Genomic DNA, 23,637 nt, shown 5'->3' on the forward strand with positions numbered 1-23,637 from the left:
AACAAAACGTACTGTTCAAGCTTTTGTGTACAACCTTATGTATTTTGTTGTGCAAGTAAAATACAGGTACTGGCACATACGTATATGAGGTACATTCAGTGGTGAGTATGGATAGATTGTTATTATAGCAATACATATTGTCTCTCTTGTGAAATTTGTCTTAGACATACAGAATGAAACCCTCCCCCCCCCCCCTCCCCCCCCGCCAACCACTCTAACCCCTCGTGCTACTACCCTGCCAAAACTCCCTGCCACCTCTTTGCTGCCCTGATATAACTTCCTAGATCAGTTACCGCTATAGAGTTGCTGAGGGAACTCACACATCCCATACCTAATCTCAGCACAATCACACACTCACATGCCCTCAGGAATCCCAGGCTTGCTGTTCCATTCTGATCTGCCTTTGCCCACCTAATCCACACACACTTCCACATTAGCCTCTCAGAAGAGACCAGACTGAGCAATTTCATCTCATTCCAGACTTAATTACCATTTTAATTAGCATGACCCTGAGAATTAATAATCCTTCAACATATGTCTTAAGACAGAAAATGATAATCCCGTATATATTCTGCCACAGGCTGGGGCGCGATGTAGATCAGACTGGAACAGCCATAATGACCCACTGTGTGCTGTCACTGACGCTTACATTCATTTAACTGCACTTCAGTTCACATCATCTTCACAGACCTCACACTGTTTAGCTTAGATTAATCACAGACAGAAAGACTGAACCATGTATACAGTGGCTGAAGTGTTTTTTCTTCAGTTCTCATGATGTACAGACTTCCCTGAGAAGAAAAGCTGAATGAAAACATCTGACGCCTGCAAGGCCCAGGCTGTTCTTATAAAGTCTTCCTCCATGTAAGCTCACACAAAACAGAGTAGTCATTCATAACCCACTTAAGAACACGCAGACTCTCGACGTTTCTTAAATAACGTTACCTTTTTTATTGCATGTGGCTATTCAGAATCATTACAGTTTCTAAAGCAATGCTAACTACACTAAGTTTAAATTATCTCTTAATAGCGTCACAATGCGCAGGATATGAAATATGTACAATGGAAGACACAGCAAAAAAAAAGGAAAAAAATCAACCAGATCATCAGAATAAGAACACTGCTGAAAATCACTGCTAAGATCCAATAGCAAAAACAAAATGTCTTCGTTTTTTTTTTCCAAGTTGGCAGAAAAAGTGTGTACAGCAAAAATCCTTTTAAAGGTTTTAACAAACATTATGAACACAGTATTTATACATTTTGGTTTCTTTCTGTAAACTAATTTGTTTTAAAAATGTAAATATTGCATATGCCATTTGTGAATTGTACCTATGTAGCTAGATTTTTTCTCTCATAGTATAAAGTATTATTCAATTAGATCTTCTGTTTTTTCTTTAATTTAATGTTACAGCATTAGAAAATATTTCCTTAGTGGCGTATTATCGTACAGTGTGCATACTCTTACAAACCTACAGAAAAATTAGAAAAAAGAAAACTTCCAGGCCAAACGTTTGGCGTCTGGCAAGTACCTTCATTAGTGCTTTAACTGGTTGGGGAAATTCATTCAAATGTATTCTCCTTATGTACAAAAAAACATAAAAGATTTATCTTTAACTTAAAAACGTTCCAAGATCACAACTGCACATATCTTTATTTACATCTTTATGTACATTATTTACAGATTTTTAGGCATTTCCATATGCTTAAAAAGAGCCATGCAAGTTTGTGTTTTTTCAGTTTGCTTGTTTGTTTCATCTACTTCATTTTGTGTCTGTCTTGTTTTGATGGGGTTTTGTTTCGCTTTGTCCATGCTTTGCTCGTGGGGGAGCGCCAGAATGCTCTACATTCAAACGTGTCTTGTGTTTACAATCTAAGGAGTTTGTAAGTGCAAGACAAAGCATTAGTACTGACACTGTGTCCTCGTCTGACACTACGGAGCAGCAGTGATGGTCTGGTCTAAAGCCTCTGGATACGTTCCCTGAAAACGCGTCACTCAAATTCAACCGCCTGCTCCACTGGAATACCTCAGAGCCGCTCAGGTCCTGCTGGAGGCTCGTTGGTGGAGCAGACGCTGAATAAAATAAAATGGAAAAAAAAAAAACATCCAGCCAACTGTGCTGATCTAAGGCAAAAGGAAGGCTGCGGTTTCAGAGTGAGGATATTAGTGGTGAACGAAATGGGAGGCGAAGTGGGTAGAGGCTTCCAGGACATCAAGGACCAGAGGTTGTGGGTGCAGGTGTGCCTAGGCTTCTCCATGTTGTGTTCTCATAGGCTAAGGTGCACACAGTTTGCGTGTGTCTTGAGTGCGCACGATGCAAGTATCTGTTTCTGGCTGGCTGGCTTCATCCCAAGCTAACACTCCTTTCTCTGGAAGCCTGCTTTGCATATGTGTGCATGTGAAAGGCAGCATTGCGCTGCTCCTCTTGACATTTACCAGCACTGATAAATAGAATTATATTAAAACCCTTTAAATATCTCTGTAATACTTAAAATAATAATAATAATAATAATAATAATAATAATAATAACAATAATCGTCATCTTTGATTGCAGAGGAAGGTCACTGTCATCCATGGTGGGCTAAAACCCCACACCTCTACTGCACTTACAGACATTCAGGTTCAGTTTCCATGGCAAGCGGTCTATCTTTGATACTCTCTGAATAAGTCTAGGTCCATAAACAAATGTCCTCAAAGAAAACACTGTTTGACAGTACAGTCAGTAAGGCTTTGGATTGGCATTTTTTGTCTTACGAAAACATTCAGTACTGAAAATAAATAGTTTTTTTTTTCAATATATATTTTTTCATATGCAAGTCAAAACCTGGCTTAATCTGAGGTAGGGTTTCTTTTTTCAAGCAACTGGTTCTTTCAGTTGGTTGTTATGAAGATGTTGATGAAATGCCACCTTGGTGCAGTGCTGCAAGCATCCATACGCATTACTCACACACACACACAAAACACGCACGTTATACTGCACACATATAAATAAATAAATACGTACCACGTGCAACAAGTGTGTGAGTGTGTGTGTGGTTGTGTGTGCGTACGTATGCAAGAAGGTACGTGTTCAGATGTTAAACTCCAGGTTTGGTTCACAGATTTTGAGGGTGAGGGGACACTGGCCTCTCTCAAAGTCCAGAGCACTTAACAAAGCCAGTGGGAAATAAAACAAGAAGAGTAGAAACTACAAAGTCCATAAGGAGGGGCATCTGGAGTGACAACCAGATAGATGTAGAGTCCAGCCTTTGTGTTTGTGGTAGTTGTAGTTTTTCGGAGCAGCAGAGAGAAGGGTGCCAGCGGGGCATACAATGAGTGGGTGGGGCCGGAGGTCAAGTGTCCTCGTTGCCAAGACGATGGCCATTTGAATGCATCCAGGGTTCAAAGGTCAGGGGATACGAAGCAGCAGCAGGAGCGCTGTCCATCTGTCTGAATGGAGGGGACGACGTGGACGTGCAGTCTGGCTCTGTTTAGTCTGGAGAGGAGAGAGAGGAAAAGAGAAAAGGAGGGAAAGAGCGAAAGAGGCAACAGATTAATGTGATGACCATAAACACATACAGACACAGACAGAGACATTCCCCCACTTCTCTTGGGTCAAAAAACCACAGCAGGACAAAACAAGCAATAAAACCGCATGCTTGTCTGCTGAGAACAATAGTGATGCAACACCCAGAACATGAGGAAGGCTGTGCAGCTAACATGCGAGTAATTACCAAAAAGATATAAAATGTAGTCCATAAATGGCATGAACTAGATGAGCATGATGTGTCAATCATCTAGTTCATGCCATATACGGCCTACTTTTTCTACAATTAGTTACAGATTGTTCACTCTTTTCTATGTATATAAGTTATCCACAACTGTCTCTAAGTTATTTCTATCTAAGAAAAGGTTACACACTCTGTCTCTTTCTTCAATATCTCTCTTACTCTCTCCTTTTACCAAGTAAGGAATGTGTGCGCCTTTGCTAGGGGCAACTGAAGTGGCAGGTGCTGTGAGAGAAAACAGACGCTGGCATTTAGCATTGTGCAGCTGACGGTGCGAGCTTTCCCATGTTTTACAAACACTGGGATACAACACACACCCACTTTCTCAGGCACACGCACACCCACAAGAGAACACACATTCACAGACACACCCACATAATCAAAGACAGTTTCTCTGACTCTCTCTGAGACATGGAAAAACTGTATCTGTAACATGAGCCCGAACGTTATTCACCCTTAGCAGATGCAGTTATAACAAAAGCATGTTGCAATTTGAAATTAATACAGCGCAGACACAGCACAGAGTCCATACAACATAATTGAACACGATGTGAATCAGATTAGGTATTGTGGTGGGTACAGTCCCGCTTTCTTTGCATATGCTCAATGTGATTTAAATGGAACCTTGCTTAGCAGACAGTACAAAGTGCAGCTATACCACATAGAATGTGTTGTAGTGAGAGTACTGATAATCATAACGTTCACTGTCATATAGATTTAATGGAATAAGATTGAACTAACATCATTTAGTGAATTTGCCCAATTTTATATCAGCTAACTCTCAAATATACAGACAAATGTTAATTGTCTGTTACCTCAGCTAGCCTGACCAGCCTGGGCACTATTTCATCTTGTACCTTTTTGGCTTAAAAATAATAAGTCTGTAAGGAGTTAAAGACTTCAGACTGACTGCCTTTCTGTATGTAAATTTCAAGTCACATGTTAGTTTTGTGGTCTTGTTCTGGGTTTAATGTAATATATTAATAGCAAAATAGTATTAAAATGCTAAAATGCTATAAAAAAACAGCATGCTGTGGTGCTCAGAGCAGTTGAGTAGTTCTGGAGGCGACAGAGCAACGAATACTAGATGTGGTGCGTGCACCTTCCTTCAAAGTAAGAGTTTAGAATTTTTGGACACTGCCTTAAATACAATTTACATAATTTACATAATTATGTAAGTATTTTAAACTTTATAGCAAAAGGACAAAAATAAAAGGTGTTTAATTCCAGAATGCTATATATTCATTTATAATAACTTTGGATATAAAGAGTTTTTTAAGAGTATAACAGTTGATATTAATGGACAAAATATTTATTTCTCTAAAGAAATTGTATTAATGGTAATACAACATTGATATTTCTTGTATGTGTAATTCCCACTCCTAACATCATGTGTCATTAAAAAAGAGAAGCTTCTTTAAAGTGTTTTTTGATGTGTTTAGCAACAAACTCCTTCAAGACTTGAAGTTAAAGCTCATAATGCACATGACCGTTGCACGCAAGTATAATTATGGGGGATTAAATATAAGATGTTATATATAAATAAAGGGATGTGATGCACAAATATGTAACTGAATCCAGTACTTAATAACATACATAATTTGAAAATTTCCAGCTGCCATTTACATTGTATGAACTGTTTATAATGAATAAAACTGGCTAAATTAAATGACATTAAATGTTAACAGACTTTTTCATTCTTTTTTTATAATAACGCTTTTCAAGATATGAAGTTTTTGCTCCAACAGCTATATGCTCCTTCGCTGACAGTGTGTGCCTGAGTCTTTGGTGTGGGGAGGGGAGCTGGCTTGATCTTTGACCCTGTGTACTTGTTTGTGAGGTTTCATTAGCATGAGGTCCTTGTGCGAGGCGGAAGTATCCATTCCCCCGGACCCTCCGTGCTCCCCCCACCCCCAACAGTATTTTTTTTCCATATAGAACAAGAGCTGTTTTCACTGAGCTGGACTCTGACACACTCCACAACCCCTCGATTCAATGCCTTCGGCTATACGGCGGGCCACAATTCTGGCTATTATTTCGCCCGCCCGCATGCTGTCTACACACTTCTACGTGAAAGCCCAGCATCACAACATCCACACACTGCAGGCCAGGCCACAGAGGAACTGCCTGTACTGCCTCAGTAATAACTACCATTAAGCCCATCAGGACAGCACAAACACACATCCAGTTGAGCAATCAGTCAGGCTTGGACAAAGTATTCAGATAGAGGGTGGAGGGTTTACTCCCCCAGTTCCCTCTTTCTGGGCTTGTAGTAAAGAGGGTGACTGATGTGTTTGCTAATAGCAAGGCCGGAAGAGAGTGCGTGAGAAACTGATTTTTTTTTTCGTCATTTAACAATGGGAAAATATCCTTGGTAAGAATGTGTCCCTTTCTGAGCTTCAGCTGTGTTTACATCATACATTATGGTCAGTTGTTGTCTTTAATTTCAACGCAAAAAACAGCCATATCTGCATTTAATTAAGTATTGTATTGCACCATATTGTATTATAATGTAATCTAACAAACTGTAACATACCAAAACATGCTGTTACATATCATAACATATCATATTGTGGGTTAGCTAAGGGCTAACATACTACCTTATGGCTAGTACATTAGCTCACAGCTATAGTTTTCAGCCTCTTTATTCATGGTGTATTGATACCTTATTTAACTGAGAGAGCACCATACTGACACTAATTATGAATTTCGTGTATTTTTACACCCCTAGTTGCCTTTATTGTTACTCCCATGAATTCAATCAATAATAAGGTCTTAGTGATCTGAAGTCTTAATTCAATAAATGAAGAACTGTGCTTCTTCTAGATAGTGATAGGAAAAACAGCAGCATAGTAATAAAGTCGACACCAACAAATTCTCTGAATGTACTGCTGGGGATACATTACATAAGGCCTGACTACCTTCATGTGTGGCCACAGAAGGACAACAGCAAGCCACAGAGCAGAGAAACAAGATATCTAAACATGTAACAAACAGCACTGAAATACTACCTCAACCAACTCAAAAAAGAGGATGACTCTCATCTTGGGATAAACTGATAAGCATCCTGATGCTGAAAACACAGTGGCAGGTGGTCTTGTTTTAGTCTTCCTTATAAATAGCCATGAGCCCTAACACAGACGCATGGACACAAACACACATATAGCCACACTCACACTACTGACGTCACGGAACAAGAGTCATATGAGTGCCGGTGGCCTGTCTGTTTTTCTGTCGTGTGTGTGGTGGTGGTGGTGATGGGGGGGCAGGTCAGGAGGGCAGTTTGAATTTCACAGAGCTAATTAAGCAAAAGGAAGCCCAGCAATTCCACGGATGCCCCATTCCGCTCCAGAGAGGCGGAAAAAGCAGTGAGGCGGAGGGGCAAGAGGGGGTGAGAGAGATGAGGTCATGGGACCACTCTGCGGAAAAACATCAAAGAGTTGGTCAGGGCTGAGAGTGGGACAGAGAGGAGATAGAATGAGAACAGTGAAAATGTATCCATCACCTAAGTCTTAAATACTCTATAACTCACTCTGGCCATCGCTCCCTCTTTCTCTTGCTCTCTTTTCTCTCTCTTTCTTTCTTGTTAGCCTTTGCTGTTGTTTCCTGACCCTTTCCAATCTGTGGATCTTCTAGACTAACCAAGCTGTGTAAGTTCACACGTCTCATTATGAATATGCTGAATAGAGAGGATTTCAAGGGGAGGCGGTAGAAGGAGGAGCGGTATGTGTGTGTGTGGCGGGGGGGTGGGGGGGTGGGGGGTGTCTCAGGACAGGCTGCCACCCCCTTTGAATTTTGACATAAAGGATCATGTTTTTATAACATCACACACAGACACTACAAAGTAAAAAGTGTAATACATTAAATTCAATTGAAATCAGGCACATAGATGAAGTTCAGGCCCCCTCAATTAAATATTACCAAGTCACCAGCCAATGGACCCAATGGCCTATTTCTATTAGCCCACAATAGACTCCATCACCATCAGTCACCAGCTAGTGAACCCAATGCCCCTAATCCCCCTCCCCCTTCCCAAGAAATACCCCTCTCACACTCACACTCTCATTTCACAGCTCATTTTTTATTTATTTCACATGAGCTAAAATTAGCCCCATGCACTTTGGCCAGAAGTGCCACCTGTCTCACACAAATACACACATGGATTTAACACACTTCGATACAGTTTCTCAGCCACACACAAGCTGTCTCACACATACACACTCAGTTACACCCAGATTCATGCAATATTGTCAGTGGGGCTGTAAACATGCTACTTATGTATTTATCTGCATCTGTTCCACATCAAATTCCACACCATATGTAGGGGTAAACTGGCAATTTGTGGGTATAGGCAGGATAGAAGGGTGTAAAAATGAGAGAACATGAGTCAATCAGAACAAGGTCAATTACAGTGGTAGACATGAAATGCATCAAGTCAGAATTGTTCACAGTGGTGGTGATAGGAACCTGATGTCTGAAGCGAATGCTTCTAAGAAACTTCTCACAGAAAGGTATTGCATGAAATAGTTACAAATATGCGCCTGATGTCTGAGACACTGCTGTATGACAGTTTTGAGAGACATTTTTGGCCTGAAATGTGTTTTTTAAAGAGGTGCATGCTGTGCATTCTATTTCACCATTATCAACACTACATATAAAAAAAGAAAAAGTTTATATTCATGTGTCATTTTAGACAGCAAATTACAATAATTAATAAAAGATATTTGCATTTTGGCTATATTATACATTGAGACACCTGGTTTCTATCACTTCCATTGTAAAGAAATCGCAGCTGGTACGTTCCTCTACAATGCACCATTTCACATCAAACATCTCTAAATGACTTTGTTTACATCTCAATGATTGAATTATATCAAAACTTTGAGAAATTGGTGGAACATCAATCAACATTGTCAGCTGTATCTCCATGTATGGGTTTGACTTTTTCACATTAAAAAGCCATTAACCAGGCCTTCTCTTCATAGAGATTTCCTCTTTCTCTCTCTTTCTCAACCGAGAGGCCCAGAGAAGAGCAGCTCATGTCCTCACTTATTGTCTCTCAAACACGTAACACATACACGCAGTCTACAGTTGCCAACTTACTTAAACATTGTATTCAGATTCAGTGTAATTACAATATTACACAATTTATACACAATGACATAATAGCATAAAACATGATGCAATGAACTGCACTTCCTGCACTTTTGACAGAATTTCTCCATTAGTTTCAATGAGTTACATGTAAGAAATAATTAATATGCCATTCTTTTGTTATTGCCAGCAACTAAGGGTTAAAATAAATTATTTTTGGTAGAGATAAGGAAGATGTCAGAGAAAATTTTTAATATGCATGCTGATATGATGAGATGCACTAAATGCCAAGGCCTAATCCACATGTCAAATGTCAAAGCACATGCTTTTTTCCTGATCAGCCACCATAGAGAAACAACACAAAAAAGGCCCAATGAAGGCTAAGACTAATATTCATTTATGAGACAAGTCATTGCAATTCATGTGATGATGTTAAGTCATCATCACACATTAGCCCAAGCAAGTACATACACAGACACGTACACACATACACAACCAGACCGTTCAGCTCGGAACTGGAAAAGAAGCACCATTCATTCACAGTCATGTCACATGCCGTACAATTATTCCCACGCATGGCATCCGCTGTTAAAAGAAAGCCTGTGCACACTCTTTCCGCCTTATCACACCGGCACATGCTGCTCATTTGCTACATTTTTCTCATACCATTATAACACTCACCCAGCCACATGCTTCAGCCACCTAGACACAAACACACACACACACACACACACACACACAGTGGACTGAATCCCTTCCCTTTACTCTTAACCTTAAAGTACCAATCTAACATGCTCCAAGTCTGGGTAAATCAAGTCTACAATCTCTTCTTTAAAGGAATGGCTGCCAGTTTTCAATCAATGACATATATAGTATTCAGTTTCTTTTGACAGACAATGTTTTAGATGCATCTCTCTGTATTTAGTGACTCTGTGTGTGCTTTGTATTGTCTTTCGTGAAGTTTTCTGTTATTTTCTATATGAAATGCATTAAAATTCCTGTCCATGGTAAGCAACAAGAATGCACAATGATGGAATCATATAGGTATCAGCAGATATTTGCTTTAAGAAAAATAACAACATCCAACAGATGCTTAGATTGTCTGATATTTCAAACCAATATTTGATAATGTATATACTGACACTAGATTATGGAGTTATAATATCTGCATTTTCTTACTTTTTACTGTATTTGCAACCCTCTACAAGTAAGTGTTACATTTACTTGTACTTTTACTACTGCTAATAGAAGTAAGTCTAGTTCCAATTTCAACATACATGTATCAGAAATGTGTATCAACATTTATGTATCGGCACATGCACAAAAAAGTTCTTTAGACAACTGAAAGTGGTTCTGATAAGCATATCATTAATATTAGAAGTAAAGAGTCATGACCTCAGTGATTTCAGCCTTCTCAGATATGCAGACTTACAGATATGGATGGATGTGGAATATGCTGAATATGTGGAAGAAACTTCAGTGTTTGCTAGAAATGACCGCAGCTTGGTGTCTGGATTACACAGAGTACAAGAGCACCTCTCACAGAGAGTGTGAGTGTGTGTATTGTGCTCATGACCCTTTCCTCGGACACCAAACCAAAGCTGCTCAACAATGTGTAATCTGTGGCCATATGTAAACCGTCTTACGAGTGCTGCTAAATGTGGGTAACAGAGGGGTGTTTTAGCAGAACATTTTGGCCTAGTTTAGTTCCACCACAGGCTTACCTGCTTCTGTCTCACACCAGCATACAACAACAACAAGCTAACTGAGGGGAGGGTAGAGAGATACAGAGCAAAACAGAGAGTGACAGACAGAAAGACAGAGAGAGAGAGAGAGAGAGAGAGAGAGAGAGAGAGAGGCTAAAGAGCAAGGCAGGGAGCAGGTAAAGCAAATGAAGGGGTTAAAACCTCACTCAGCAACTGTAAACAGAGATGACTGAATGAATAATATACAGGGATTTTTGGGCCAATGCAAATATCTATCTGCGTCTATCTGTAGATGCAGGTACTGATGCTGATACATAAACAAAAGCTGTGGCACTAAACTGACCTGCATTTAGCATTACAGAAAGATGTAATATTTATATAAGGCGATTCAAAATATTTTTAAAATCTAAACATGTGCAATGTACAAAAACTGTCCAATTCCAATGGGGTCCCAATGTGTATACATATGGTATTTAAAAGTATATGCTCAGTTTCTCTCTCTCTTCCTTTCTCTCTCTTTCTCTGTTTCCATGTTCCTCTCTCTGTCTCTGCTCTTGTATGAGGCAGCAGATGGTCTGTAGTCATTAGTGTATTGTCAGTGCCTGTGATGGGCTTGATAACCACTGAGCACTGCTTGGAATGACAGGTGCATGACCGTGGCCCCCACCATCTGCTGGCCCTGCCCACACACACACACACACACACACAAATGACTCTCAAGGAGGAGCCTTCTCCACAAGACCTGCCTCTAAATTTTTAATAGGAAAGTGTTTACTCTTGCCCCTGCTCTGCATTCACTAAACCCTGTCCCCATCTGAGCTGAGGATCAGTATCTAGTCACAGAAATAAGAGCTCCCCTTCACATTTCAATATCAAACAATTTAATTTCTACTGGGATGTACTGATGAAAGCAACAAAAAGGGGAGGGGGGGGGGTGAACCTAAGAAAGGAAGCCAAATACAAAAAATAGATGTGACAAAAGAGGAGGAAATATTAAGCCTGCAGCTGTAGCTGATGTACAGTCATATCCTTTTCAGGGTGGGCGATATGGCCAAAATACTATAAAGACAAAGACACAATACTTAAAGACATTTTATATCTATGACATGTATTACAATGTTTAGGTTTTTGATGTTTTAAACAAGCTGTAACAGACAAAATATGCCAGTAAAACATACTAGAACACAACAGTGCTATAAAACCTATGAGTATTAAAGATATGATATTATTTTTCTGATATTGAAACTTCGAGTGTCGACTGTCTTTTTTTCTTTAAAAACTACTAGGTTTTAAAACGAGCTATCCAATATTCTACCCAACATTTTCATATCAGCCCAATACTGATATTACTTGTTTGTAAACATATTCAACAAGAAACGGGAGGAGAGCAAAGTAAGATGTCATAATTTACTGACATCAATCTTCTGCATGCAGACAATACTGATAATATGATGATACATTCAGAAGTACGGACAATTCCCACAACATACTCAGAAAAATACATTGTAACATAAACTATCACAATAACAATAGCATAATTGTCATATCGCCTACCCCTACATCCTGCTTTCATCTCTTTAAGCACCCAGTGGCTGAGAGAAAACAATAAAACAGAAAACTCATAAATATAATTACCCCTCCCCTCATAGACCTGCTAAATAATTTTGAGTTATGCTCTCTGAATGTATTTGTGTATCCTTGTTTATTGCGCACATGAGCTTCTTTAAAGCTCTTTTTAATGTTCATAGAGAACTGAAGGAATTGATTTGCATTCTCACTACAATCTCCTTTGGTGTGTGTGTGTGTGTGTGTGCTGACAGGGGAGGAGCTAAGTGTGTATGGCTGTAGTAAACAAACTGCCTATCCATGTTCTTATCTCTACTCAATGGAGCATGCTGATTAGGCCGGCACTGGCACTACTCCCTATCAGGCTTTTCCGGAAAAAAATAACAGCACTGTGTTCTTTCACTCCGACTGATCTTTTGTTTTTGCGGAATGCTGGCCCTAACCAATCACAAAGCATGCTGGATAAGCATTAGTATACGTGTGAGTATGTGTGTGTTTTTCTGCTACGGTATCCGCCCACTGTTCCAAAGGTTCTGTAGCCGTGGGCTATGTCTTTCTCCTCGGCCCACTTCTCTGACGTAAACAAGAGTACTACAGGTACACCTGCTCTACCAGAAAGCCAGCTCTGACAACACACAGACCTAAACAAACACAACAAAGCCTCACACACCCACACACACAAACACTGTACAGGAAATCAGCTCTGTGTGAGCCTTTGATGGATCACATGTGAGTGTTATTATGGGTATGCTGTTTAGTTGAGAGGGCTACCTCTTTAAAGGCTCATTCATCACAGGCTCTATTCTGTGAGGGTATACACGTGCTCACTTAATTGGATCCCACTCCACAAATGTTTGTCATGGTTGTGTTAAGAGCGTTAGTCACTCGCTACGGCCTGGGGTAGTCCCCATGCAGACTTGATGCACCCCACATAGTCACGCCTACATGACCGAAATAGGGGTGGCCAGACATTTTCATGATACATGGCACATTTCACTATATTTTATTTTAGCACTGGTACTTAAGTGCACCAAGGGTATGAGTATAATGATTTTAATTCCTCATTTCACATACTAATTCCAGGATTCATTCAGCTTTTTTTTTTATTTCAAAACATACAGTCAGTCAGTGCAGTAGTAGTAGTATCTGCAATATACCTCTGTATTTACAAAAAAATACTGAATCATTATAAAAATGATAATGTATCATCATATTGCCCACACCTACCATTTACATATATACTCAAAGGTTAGCATTTATACAGTGTAAAACATTGTCAGGACATTGGGGTCATATATGTCCTAGAGGTGATCTGATGAATTTTGATTACCAATTCCATTTCCAATTCCTTTCCAAACAAATTGGCTGATTTGTATTACCCTGATTTTATTAGCCTTATTAAACCTGAAGCTCAGACTGTTTTTGATTAGCTAAAGGTGTAAGATGACATTATTTGTTCTTTAACTGGCCAACTTTCATTGCATTTTATATTTGAAAATTTCAGAACTTTCACTTTTAAGTAGGGAAATGTAACTTAATAACATAGAGCTTTTAAACTGCGTGTAGATGACTTACATCAATCAAAAGCAAACACAACATCAACTAACTGGCAGTCTGGCACAGTGTAAAACGTGAAATGTCTGGTGTTCTTGGCCAAAAAACAGGTCTGGATCTAATTTATTAGAGATTAATATGCAATAAGATGCATATATTCTGGTTAATATATTGATCATCATAAAATTGCAAGACAAAATAATACATTTGTTTGTGTTTGGAACAAACATTAGCCTATTCCAATTGTGCACTCGTAATATATACAGAAATACAATAAAAGTGTCAATTTCAATGCTACATTTTGATTAAAACCACCTTGAATACCACCTCAAAAACCCAAGAATGTTTCTAAGTACAGTGTTATGGGATGAAACCCTTCAAATATTTCTTCTCTTTTAGTTTAAAAGAGAAATCTGTAGATTTTGTAAAAGCACTGTATAAAGTCAGTAATGTTTGGCAGCCCTAACATTATAGGCTTGCTCTGCTTTTCTCTACTTTTCCTATGAAGTGAGGACATTTTGTCCTGAAAAAATACAAACACAAACATACAAACACTCTCTCTCTCTCTCTGACACATACATACACACACACACACACACACACACAGAAACACACCTATTGAAGAGTTCACTTCCCTATCACTCTGTTTGGCTATGACTGATAATTAAATTAAAATTACTGATATGTAAACATAAATCTGACCTTCTACAGTGTAAGAGTTACAAAAGGTAAGTTCCTATCAGAAAAACTGTCAGGTTGGGAAAACAAGCATGCATTCACTTGTCTGAGCTACTGCTGTGAACAGACTGCATTCCTGCCCTGAAACCCAGTACCTGCCAAATGATAAACAACAGACTCACTTGTTTCTCTGGGGGGCCAATAGTGAGCAACACACAAACACACACGCACACACACACACACACACACACACACACACACACATACACACACACACACAAAATGTGAAACAGAGAGATGAAGCAAGAGAGACACTGGGCTCAGATTGGACTAAAACTAATGACTGCATTAAAACAACTGCAACAGATATCATGTTCATAGCACCTTCTCTCTACAGTGCTGTTCATTGGACCGAAAGAGCATGTGTGGTGCATACAGCGCCCCCACACACATATACTCACTACACAGTCCTGTGTAAGTCTCACCGTTACGGCATGATCACTCCAGCCTGTATCATGCACCAAGTACTACACTCGGTTTCATCCCATTTCTTCACTCACCTTCCAGACTGGCTTGCAAAACATGCTGAGATGTACTGCCCAGCTCAGAATAAAAACTGCACTATAATTCAACAGCGATTTCACCAGCGTTTATCTCCGTTATTACCCAGTCGACTAAACTGTATCACAGAACCTGAGGAACATCTGAGTACAGGTACATTAGTCTTTGACCTGCTGGAGAAAGCAGTGCTCTAACACCAAAACCAGAGTGTTGAACCCCTTTAAGCTAATTCAAACATCGCTGAATAAACCAGATGACATAAATATGTATTTGTTATGAATACCAGGGTTAGGGCACGCTAAAGGTGTCAACCAGGAATACTGCGGGTATCTGCTAAATTGCATGCCAGGGGAATCAGAGGGATACCTTATAATCTTTAAACATGAGATGTTGACATTTTTATGTTTTCTCATGTCATACCGCCTAAACAAGCCTCAGAAGCCTTAAGGCTGTCAGCTAAAGTCTTACATTAGAATAGTCTAGCAACGGGCAGGCACTGGGAAATGATTAAAGAAGGCGATTGAGGTTTTTCCCACGTGAATTGGGAAATCTGAAAAGGGCGCTGGCATACTGACAGCAGTTTACAAATGCGCTAAGACTGAAAGAGATACAGCAGCAGCCACACACTCTCCAAACTGGTGTGTAATCTAAATACCACGCCACTTCATTCACCTACTCTCCTACTATTTCCCAGTCATTTTTATGCATGTGATATACAAGAATCTCTCTTTATACTTGGTCTTTTAACCTCTGTAGTTTCTTGCAAATATTTTGTAACATCCATAATAGCATAAGCATAAAATACAAACCTGTGACATTTACAGTATGCAAAAGAAAACCTACATAATAAGCAAAACACAAAGCCACCTCACCTTTTACTGCTGTTGCAGTCTCCTTGAACCCAAGGCTGACGTACGGACTGGCATGTATTGCGTTGATGCCTCGTTTGCAGCAGCTGGCAGCTTTGAACCTGACAAGAGCATCGCAACTGGCCAGCCCCTCATCCATCAGGTTTAAGGCAATGTAGTTGAGTCCATTCTGGAAGCCCGCCGATGTCTCCCTGCACATGGGGCTGCCGTACTCATCTTCAGAGAATTCGCCATTCCTGGCCAGAGCAGAAACGTTCTCTACGGAGGCCGAGCCAAGGCGCCGGGTGTCGTGTGCGAAGGAGGGGAAAACAGGTGTGACAGTAGTGGTGGATGAGAAGGTTTCTGAGCTATGCCTCCTGCGCCCTTGGGGATCTGCGCGGATCACCTTGGCACCCCGGTCTGGATCCAGTGCGGTTGCGGCAGGGGCACCCCTCAGCAGGAAAGACTCGACAGGGGGTAAACCGACAGCATCACCCAAATTTAACCTCTGCACGCAGGAGGATGGGCTGGTTGTCTGGGAACATTCAGTGGGCTGAGGCGTGGGCTGAGGAGGAGAGGTGGGCACGCAAAATGTAATTTCTCTGTGATCGTCCTTAGCTGTGGCTGTGCCAGCCTTGCATGAGGGTGCCACCTGTGCTGTGAGGCAGTAACACTCCACTCCCCCCTCCTCCTCCTCAGGTTGGGCGGGGCAGGCTGCCAGCTCTGGCACAGCATCCACAGGGCTGAACGGGGCAGCATCACCAGATTTGGGTGACTCCGAGCTCACGTTAATGTTCATATAGTCTGAAAGAGGAGACCTCCTCTGCTCACCAGAGGAGCTGAGGGATGAGGCGGGGCTGTCTACAGAGGATGGGGAGTGCTTCTGTGAACCAAAATCTATGTTGATGTACTCACCAGGGCTTTTAGGCTCAGGAGGAAGGGGGTGTTCGTTCATGCTGGGCAGCATGCGGAGCAAGTCCAGAGGGAGGCGTGTGGGTCGGCATATCCTGGATCTGTGGAGCAGATCAGCCCTGCCTTGCCTCAGAGGAGAGGGAGCATTTTTGGAAGCTGTTTTCGTCGGCTCCTCCTCTATCTTCTGACTCTGAAGGCTCATAAGGACATACTGATCACTGTCTCCATTCTTGGGGTTCTGCTGGGGCTTGTAGCAGCGGGGCAGAGAGCTGTAAGAGCAGGGCTGTCTGAGAGGAGGAGGCTGATCCATGCCACCTGCGGTGGTAAGAAAGTAATCTGGAGGAGTGACTGAAACACAGGGGTCTACCGGTGACATGTTAAGGTACTCACTGTTGGGCAGCTTTCCATCTGAACTCTCCACAGAGAACCTGGAGCCGCACAGCATCCTCATATAGCCACTGTCGTCCAAAGAACAACTGCCGGGCGAGCTGGTCCTGGAGCCATTGGCCACTGTGAGGGGGTGTGTCCTGGGATTGATGATTTGCTTTGGTGCTGAAACACACATGGGGCTCATGGGCATGTAGTTTTCAGTTCTGCTCCCCTGCGGGGCCATTGGCATGTAGCCATCGTCTCCCAGGTTGCCACTGGAGCTTTTCTGTAAGGAGCCAATTTCAATGTCCCCATAATCCTCAGGGTATGTGACTTTTGGGGAAGCAGCGTGCGAGCTGCGCCCCGAATGCCTTCCATTTGTGATAGTGGCCCTCATGAGCGTGTACTCGTCCAGTGAGGCAGAAGACACTTGTGACGGCCCCCTCTTCTGGTGAGGCATGGTGAGAGAGTATGTCCTCTTCCTATACGCTTTCTCCAGGTCCCCAATGCCCTCGGGGGTGCGTATTCCGTGGCAGCGCTGGAAAAGGTTCCCACAGCTCTGTTTCTCCATGATCATGTATCCATACAGGTCACTGCCATCCTGCGAAGGCGGCGTGTTTGTGAAGGACTCTGGAGTATTGCTGCGGTGAGTCATAAGCAGATGGCGCAGGTGCTCCGCCGGGCTGGAGCTACACTCCTCACAGGAAATGAAGCCGGCATCACTGGGTGATCCAGACACGGATGCTGCAGGCCGGGGGATGCTCTCCAGATTTGCACTTACAGAGGGCACAACCACAGGGCTGGTGGCTGATAGAGGGGAGCGGGAGGCGGGCAGACACATGGACCTACTGTGCTGGAGGGAGGAGCAAGAGGACTCAGGTGTCCTGCATGGGCGGCCAGTCACGGTGTTGGAGCGGCTCAAGTGCGTCCGGTCCATTCCCGGGCTAACGGGACTCCCAGATCCTGACCGCGTCGTCGTCGTTGTCGCCCCGTCTCCCTCGCTGGCCGTGCGCCCCCGACAGGCGGCGCCTCTGCCCGCCGCGGTAGCCGCGCTCTCTGTGCGCGCGCGCCGCGGCAGTCCCGTGCGGCTTGGCGGCGCGTTATGCAGGTGGTGGCGCCTCGTGGGCACCGCGACCGGGTTGGTTCCCCCCGATGCTGACGACGTTGACGACGACTGGCTTTTGCTGCGCGGCCGGAACTCGCACAGCTCCTTCATGGCGCGCATTGCCTCGAGCACGGTCTCGTGGATGCTCTGCGCCACCACGGCGTCGTCTGCCTGCATCCACAGCTCGCCTGGTCCCGTGGCCGCCGAGCGCCCCACCTCCACGAAGAAGAAACTGTCCGAGTGTCCGCAGCGGCGCACGTTCATTAGCTGCAGGCTCACAGCGGCAACGTCCGAGTTTAGCTTGACGAAGCTGAGCGCGCGGCTCGACAGGCACAGCCGGTGCACGCCGGTCAGGTTGCGGCTTTGGCCGAGCCCGCGCGGCTTCACGTTCACCTGCCACACCTCCCGGTAGGCGCCAGCGCCCGTGCCCTGTGCGATCACGCCGTAGCTCGCCTCATCGAAACCCACGAGCGCAGAGGCAGAGTGAGCGCGCGCGCCGCCAGCGCACGCCCGCCCCTCGCTCACCGCTTCGGCCAGCAGGCGGAACCAACTCTCCTGCTCCTGCTCGTTTTCGGCCGCCACGGCGAAGTACTCGTCCTTGGTGTAGAGGGCGATCAGGTGCTTGTGCTTGGCGTCCGCGCGCTTGTTGATGTTCAGGCACGAGTCGAGCGCCACAACGCGCCGCGCCGCTGCCCGGTTTCTCCACTTCTTCTCGCTCTCGTAGTACTCGAGGCGCGGCGCGCAGCCCTCGCCCGGCCCGCGCAGCACGAAGAAGCGCTTGTGTCCGTGCTTCTGTTTCCTCAGGTAGCCGCACTTCTTCACGCTCGGGTCCGAGAGCGCTTGGCCGCCGTCGGCTGGAGGCGGACTCGCCATCCTCGCGTCTCGGGGAAAGCTCGCACCTTATTCGGTACTGAAGCTGAACGAGCCGAGCCGGGCAGAAGAAACACGCTGCGAGTCGGTGAGACTGTGAGACTCTTTTAACGCCGCTCCAGCCTCACGAGCGCTCAAACGGTAAATAACACATATCGCCTACTGACTGGAGGGAAGAGGGGGTAAAACAACATGTGACGTCTACACATCCAGCTAGGGTTACAAAAAATAGGAGGAAAAAAATACACACACTCGTACACACTCACTCACACACTGCTACAAGGCGCTGATACCGTAGGGGGAGGCGTAGCTGCCAATCCGCCCCATCTGATCGAGCTCTTTTCATTCATTGGTCGAAGCGGGTGAATGGTAGTGAAGCACGCGCCTCACGGAGGCAACAAACCACGCCCTCCTGTCACGCCCACCAACCGCCTCAACTCGAGTGCAGACTACGTCGCCCTGGCTCTCATTTAAAAACACTTCGTGTTTTTCGTTTAACAGGTAAAGGAGCTTCGTGGTAGAAAACGGCTCTTTTTAGCTGTAGGTTCTACTAGTGCTTCTCGCCGTCGACACAGTTGAGGTGGCGTTAGGTTTGGCTAAGTCGCCACTGCTAAAGAGCGCTTCATACGTCCGTGTGCAGTGTGCAGGGCGATGTGTAATGGGTAACAGAAGGCTAACTCGCAGCCACTCGTCTGTGAAAGCCGACTACCAGCTTCATTTTACTCACTAACGAAGGAGTTCAAAACACTTACAAAGCATCAGCATTTTTATATTTTCTCATATCCCAGGAACGTCACGATACAGTTTCGTTTAATATCTGTTAGACGTCATAGCTGAAAAAGCTGAAAGACGTCTTGAGGTGGCTCAGCACAAAGCAAGTCCATGTCGCCTCTGCCACTTTGTAAACAAGGATCAGCTCGTTTCCCACATGGCTCCTTCCAGCTGCCCCGCCTTTGTGCATTAATGCAGGCAGCTCCTGCTCCTCCGTCCTATCAGCCCTCCACCCCGATGCAGTCTGCGCGGCTGTTTTACACGCCTTTGGCTCGCAAGAACTCACGTCTCTGTGAAGCTGTACAGAGCCCTGAAACCTCACAGCTGCGTAACGCCAGCCGTACTCTGCGTTAAAGAGAATGCTGCCTCTAGCGTTTCGCTTTAGAGTTGCAGGCTTTACAGAGATGCTGTCCATGTCCAAAAGTTTGGAGACATCAGCTTCCCAACGCTTCCTCTGAAACCATTTGCATTAATATGAGTTTGTGTTTCCCTCTGCTGCAGTATCAGCCTCTACTCTCGGATGAAGGCTTTACACTAAATGTTGGAACTTTGCTGTGAGGATTTGCATTCAGCCATAAGAGCATAAGTGAGGTCAGGAACTGATGTTAATTGATTAGTTCTGGATCACAAACTCATCTCAGAGGTACTGGGTGGTGCTCTGTCACTCCAGAGAGCACAGTTTCACTGCTCCACAGCCCAGTGCTCAGGGGCTTTATATCCTTCTAGATGACACTTGGCATTGGGCCTGGTGACCTTGGGCTCATGCGCATATGCTCTAAAGCCTCCCATTCTGTTGTCACTGAACGCCTGTTTCAGCAATGGGTGCACCTTAAAGTAGCTGAATTCACTAATGAATCAATAATTCACTAATTATATATTATATTAATAATTTAGTAATTGCCTTCATGTAAAAAAGTAAGTACACCCCATGAAAAACTTCACCTTTTCAACATATATGGAGATGCAGATATCAAGTCTTCACCTAAACAGTGTTGGTAGATAAGTGATATAATTTAACAAGGAACACTTATAATACATATTTTTGTTTATCCTTTATCTAATTGAAATAAACAGCAATGCAATTTTCTAATGTGGAAAAAGTAAGTGCCCACCTACATATATGACTACTTAAAATGTGTCAAACTGAAATCAGGCGCACCCAATCAAGTGCTAATAATTAGAGCACCGTTAAGGCATTATTTAAACCTCTGGCTTGCTTTTTGGTTTTGGAGTGTGTGGTATTATTATACCTAGATTAAAAAAGCTATGTGAGACCTTCAGAAATAAGGTTTAAATGCCTATAAGTCTGGGATGGGGGTTAAGAACATTTCCATAATATTGGAAATCAATTATTCCACTGTTGGAAAGATCATCTACAAGGGGGAATTTTAAAAATATTGCCGACATGTTCAGGCCAGGCTGACCCAAAAGAAGTCTCTAAGAGCCCCAAAATGTCATCATAGGATCAACAGGTAGCTCTTGCCACTGTTAATGTAAAAGTACATGCATCTACCATTTCAAAAATACTGTGCAAATTTGATCTACATGCGACTTGTGCCAGGAGGAAGCCTTTGCTGTCTAAATGGAACACTGGGGACTAAAGCTTGCTAATGAAAAGTAGTCAATGATCAGAACTTCTGGAACAATGCACTATGGACAGATGAGTTAAAGATGGAGAGGTTTGGCCTCAGTATCAGAAGCTGTGTTTGACAAAAATCAGCATTTACTTGTTGGAGCCGCTTTGCAGCCTCAGAGGGGGGCCAACTTGCAGTAATAGAATCGACAATAAATTCTGTTTCACATCAGAGAGTGCCCAAGGAGAATATGAGACCCTCTTTAAAAAAGCTGAAGCAGACAGAAAAGATAATGATGCCAAACATACAAGTAAATTCACCAAGGAATTGTTCAAAAGGAAGTAATGGAGGGCAGTGAAATGGTGCCAGAGCCCAGATCTGAATCCCATTGAAAGGCTGTGGGGGTTTGGAAACAGGCTGCACATGCAAGAAACCCCTCAAGCATCATTATTTAAAAGACTTCTGCATGGAGGAATGGGCAAAAATTCTCCCTGTAGATTTCAGAAACTTGTCAACGGTTATAGGAAATGCCTGCATAAAGATGCTTCTGCCAAATAGGACAATGTCAGTTACTGAAGACCATGGTGTACTTGCTTTTTCAACAGACAAAAATAACATCTCAGTTTTTTAAATAAGTGATTGCAAAGTCAAATTTCCATAGTTTTTTATTCTATTCCATAGCATATATCTATACACAGTGTTTAACTGAAGATCCACATAGTGTCCACATAGGCCAAAAAAAGTTCTTGGGGTGTACTGACTTCTTTACATGACTGTAGGTGCATCAACCTCCCCAAAAGAGTGTCATGTAAATATCAGCTGAAATCAGAGTAGGTTCCTTAAAGTGTCCCCACATGACCTGATGGCCTAGAAAACTGTAAGTGTCCTTTTCCCCTGCAGTTATGAATTATTATCTCTCAGCCCTGTTTCTAAAGGTTCAGGCTGTTCCTTTGTTGTCTGATTTATACAATAGTGTGTTATTGTTCTGTTTGGCTTTTGTAATGTCTTTTGATTATTTAGCACAAAAACTAATTAAACAGTTTTAATAAAATTATACTTTTTGTAAAACATCCAGTGAATCACATGCATCATACATTTGACATAATACATTTACATAGTATAAAGCAGGAATGTACAAAAGTGAACAAAGTGTAAAATATATGTTTATCCTCTAATATAAGATCTAATCCTACAAGATTTAAGAAATAATTTAGAGAGAGGAGAAGTAATTTAAATGTGAATAGCTGATTTACGTCTTTACTTTAAGTCCAAATTTTATATCAACATTTTACAGAGTACTAGAAGCACCTACTTTACCTGACTACAAATGCAATTCCAAAAGAGTTGTGACAGTGTGTGAAATGCAAATACAAAAAATGATTTTTAAATCCACTTTGATCTGTATTTAAATAAAAACGGCCTTGATGAGTCTGGAATTTGTACTGAAATTGTACTGAAATTGCCTGCAACACATTCCAATAAGTTGGCCCAATTTAAGAGAAGGAACATTGTTAAATGTTCAGAAAACACTTTAACCCCTTACATTTCCAGGACCATTTCATGCTAAGCTCATTATTCAGTAATTACAGGGACTTAGGAACGGCCTACATTATATCATCAGGAGATTCAGGGAATCTAAAGAAATCTCTGTGCGTAAAGGACAAGACCAAACACCACAATTGAAGGCCTACGACCTTTGACCGTTTCTGTGATAATATCGCCACATGGGCTCAGGGCTCAAATACTTTTACAAACCACTGTCAATAAACACTGATCATCACTGCATCTTCAAACACAAGCTAAGACTGTAATATGCACAGTGGTAGCAATATATCATCAATGCTGCCAACTTCTCTGGAATCGGGGGGTGGGGTGGGGGGGGGGCTAAGTGGGCAACTTTCTCATCTGTGAAAGTATGATCAATGCTGAAAGATTTCCAGTTCATAAGGTAAAACATCATCATTTACCAATAACTGCGTTATGTTTTCCTTTGTTTCTATTCTGTTCCGCATTTTACATACTGTCCCAACCTTTTTGAAATTGGGTTTGTACTTTCAAAAGCAATTTCAGTAGCCCACTATTAGCCTATTACATATACATATGTGTTTAACAATGCAACATGTAATAGGCAAAAAACATGGCACTTGTGTATTTCATGGATTTTTAAGTGTAACTACCTCTACTTTGAAGCGTTTGAAATGTCCCATGGAGAATACAAATGTTTTAAACACTCAGGGTTTTGCTGGCTCAGCTCACCATATCA

At 42.7% G+C, this 23,637-nt stretch overlaps 1 protein-coding gene across 1 annotated transcript; it reads right to left on the reverse strand.

Annotated features, from left to right (window-relative positions):
- Positions 1-927: 927 nt before the first annotated feature.
- irs2b (insulin receptor substrate 2b) lies at positions 928-20,124 on the reverse strand. The gene is made up of 2 exons (XM_017704694.2): positions 15,798-20,124; positions 928-3,474 (listed from the first exon to the last, which is right to left on the reverse strand). The coding sequence occupies exons 1-2, from the start codon at positions 19,030-19,032 to the stop codon at positions 3,470-3,472; spliced, it is 3,240 nt and encodes a 1,079-aa protein (XP_017560183.1). The 5' UTR covers positions 19,033-20,124; the 3' UTR covers positions 928-3,469.
- Positions 20,125-23,637: the final 3,513 nt, after the last annotated feature.

The sequence above is a fragment of the Pygocentrus nattereri genome, chromosome 6 (assembly GCF_015220715.1).
Source record: "Pygocentrus nattereri isolate fPygNat1 chromosome 6, fPygNat1.pri, whole genome shotgun sequence".
Classification (NCBI taxonomy): domain Eukaryota; kingdom Metazoa; phylum Chordata; class Actinopteri; order Characiformes; family Serrasalmidae; genus Pygocentrus; species Pygocentrus nattereri.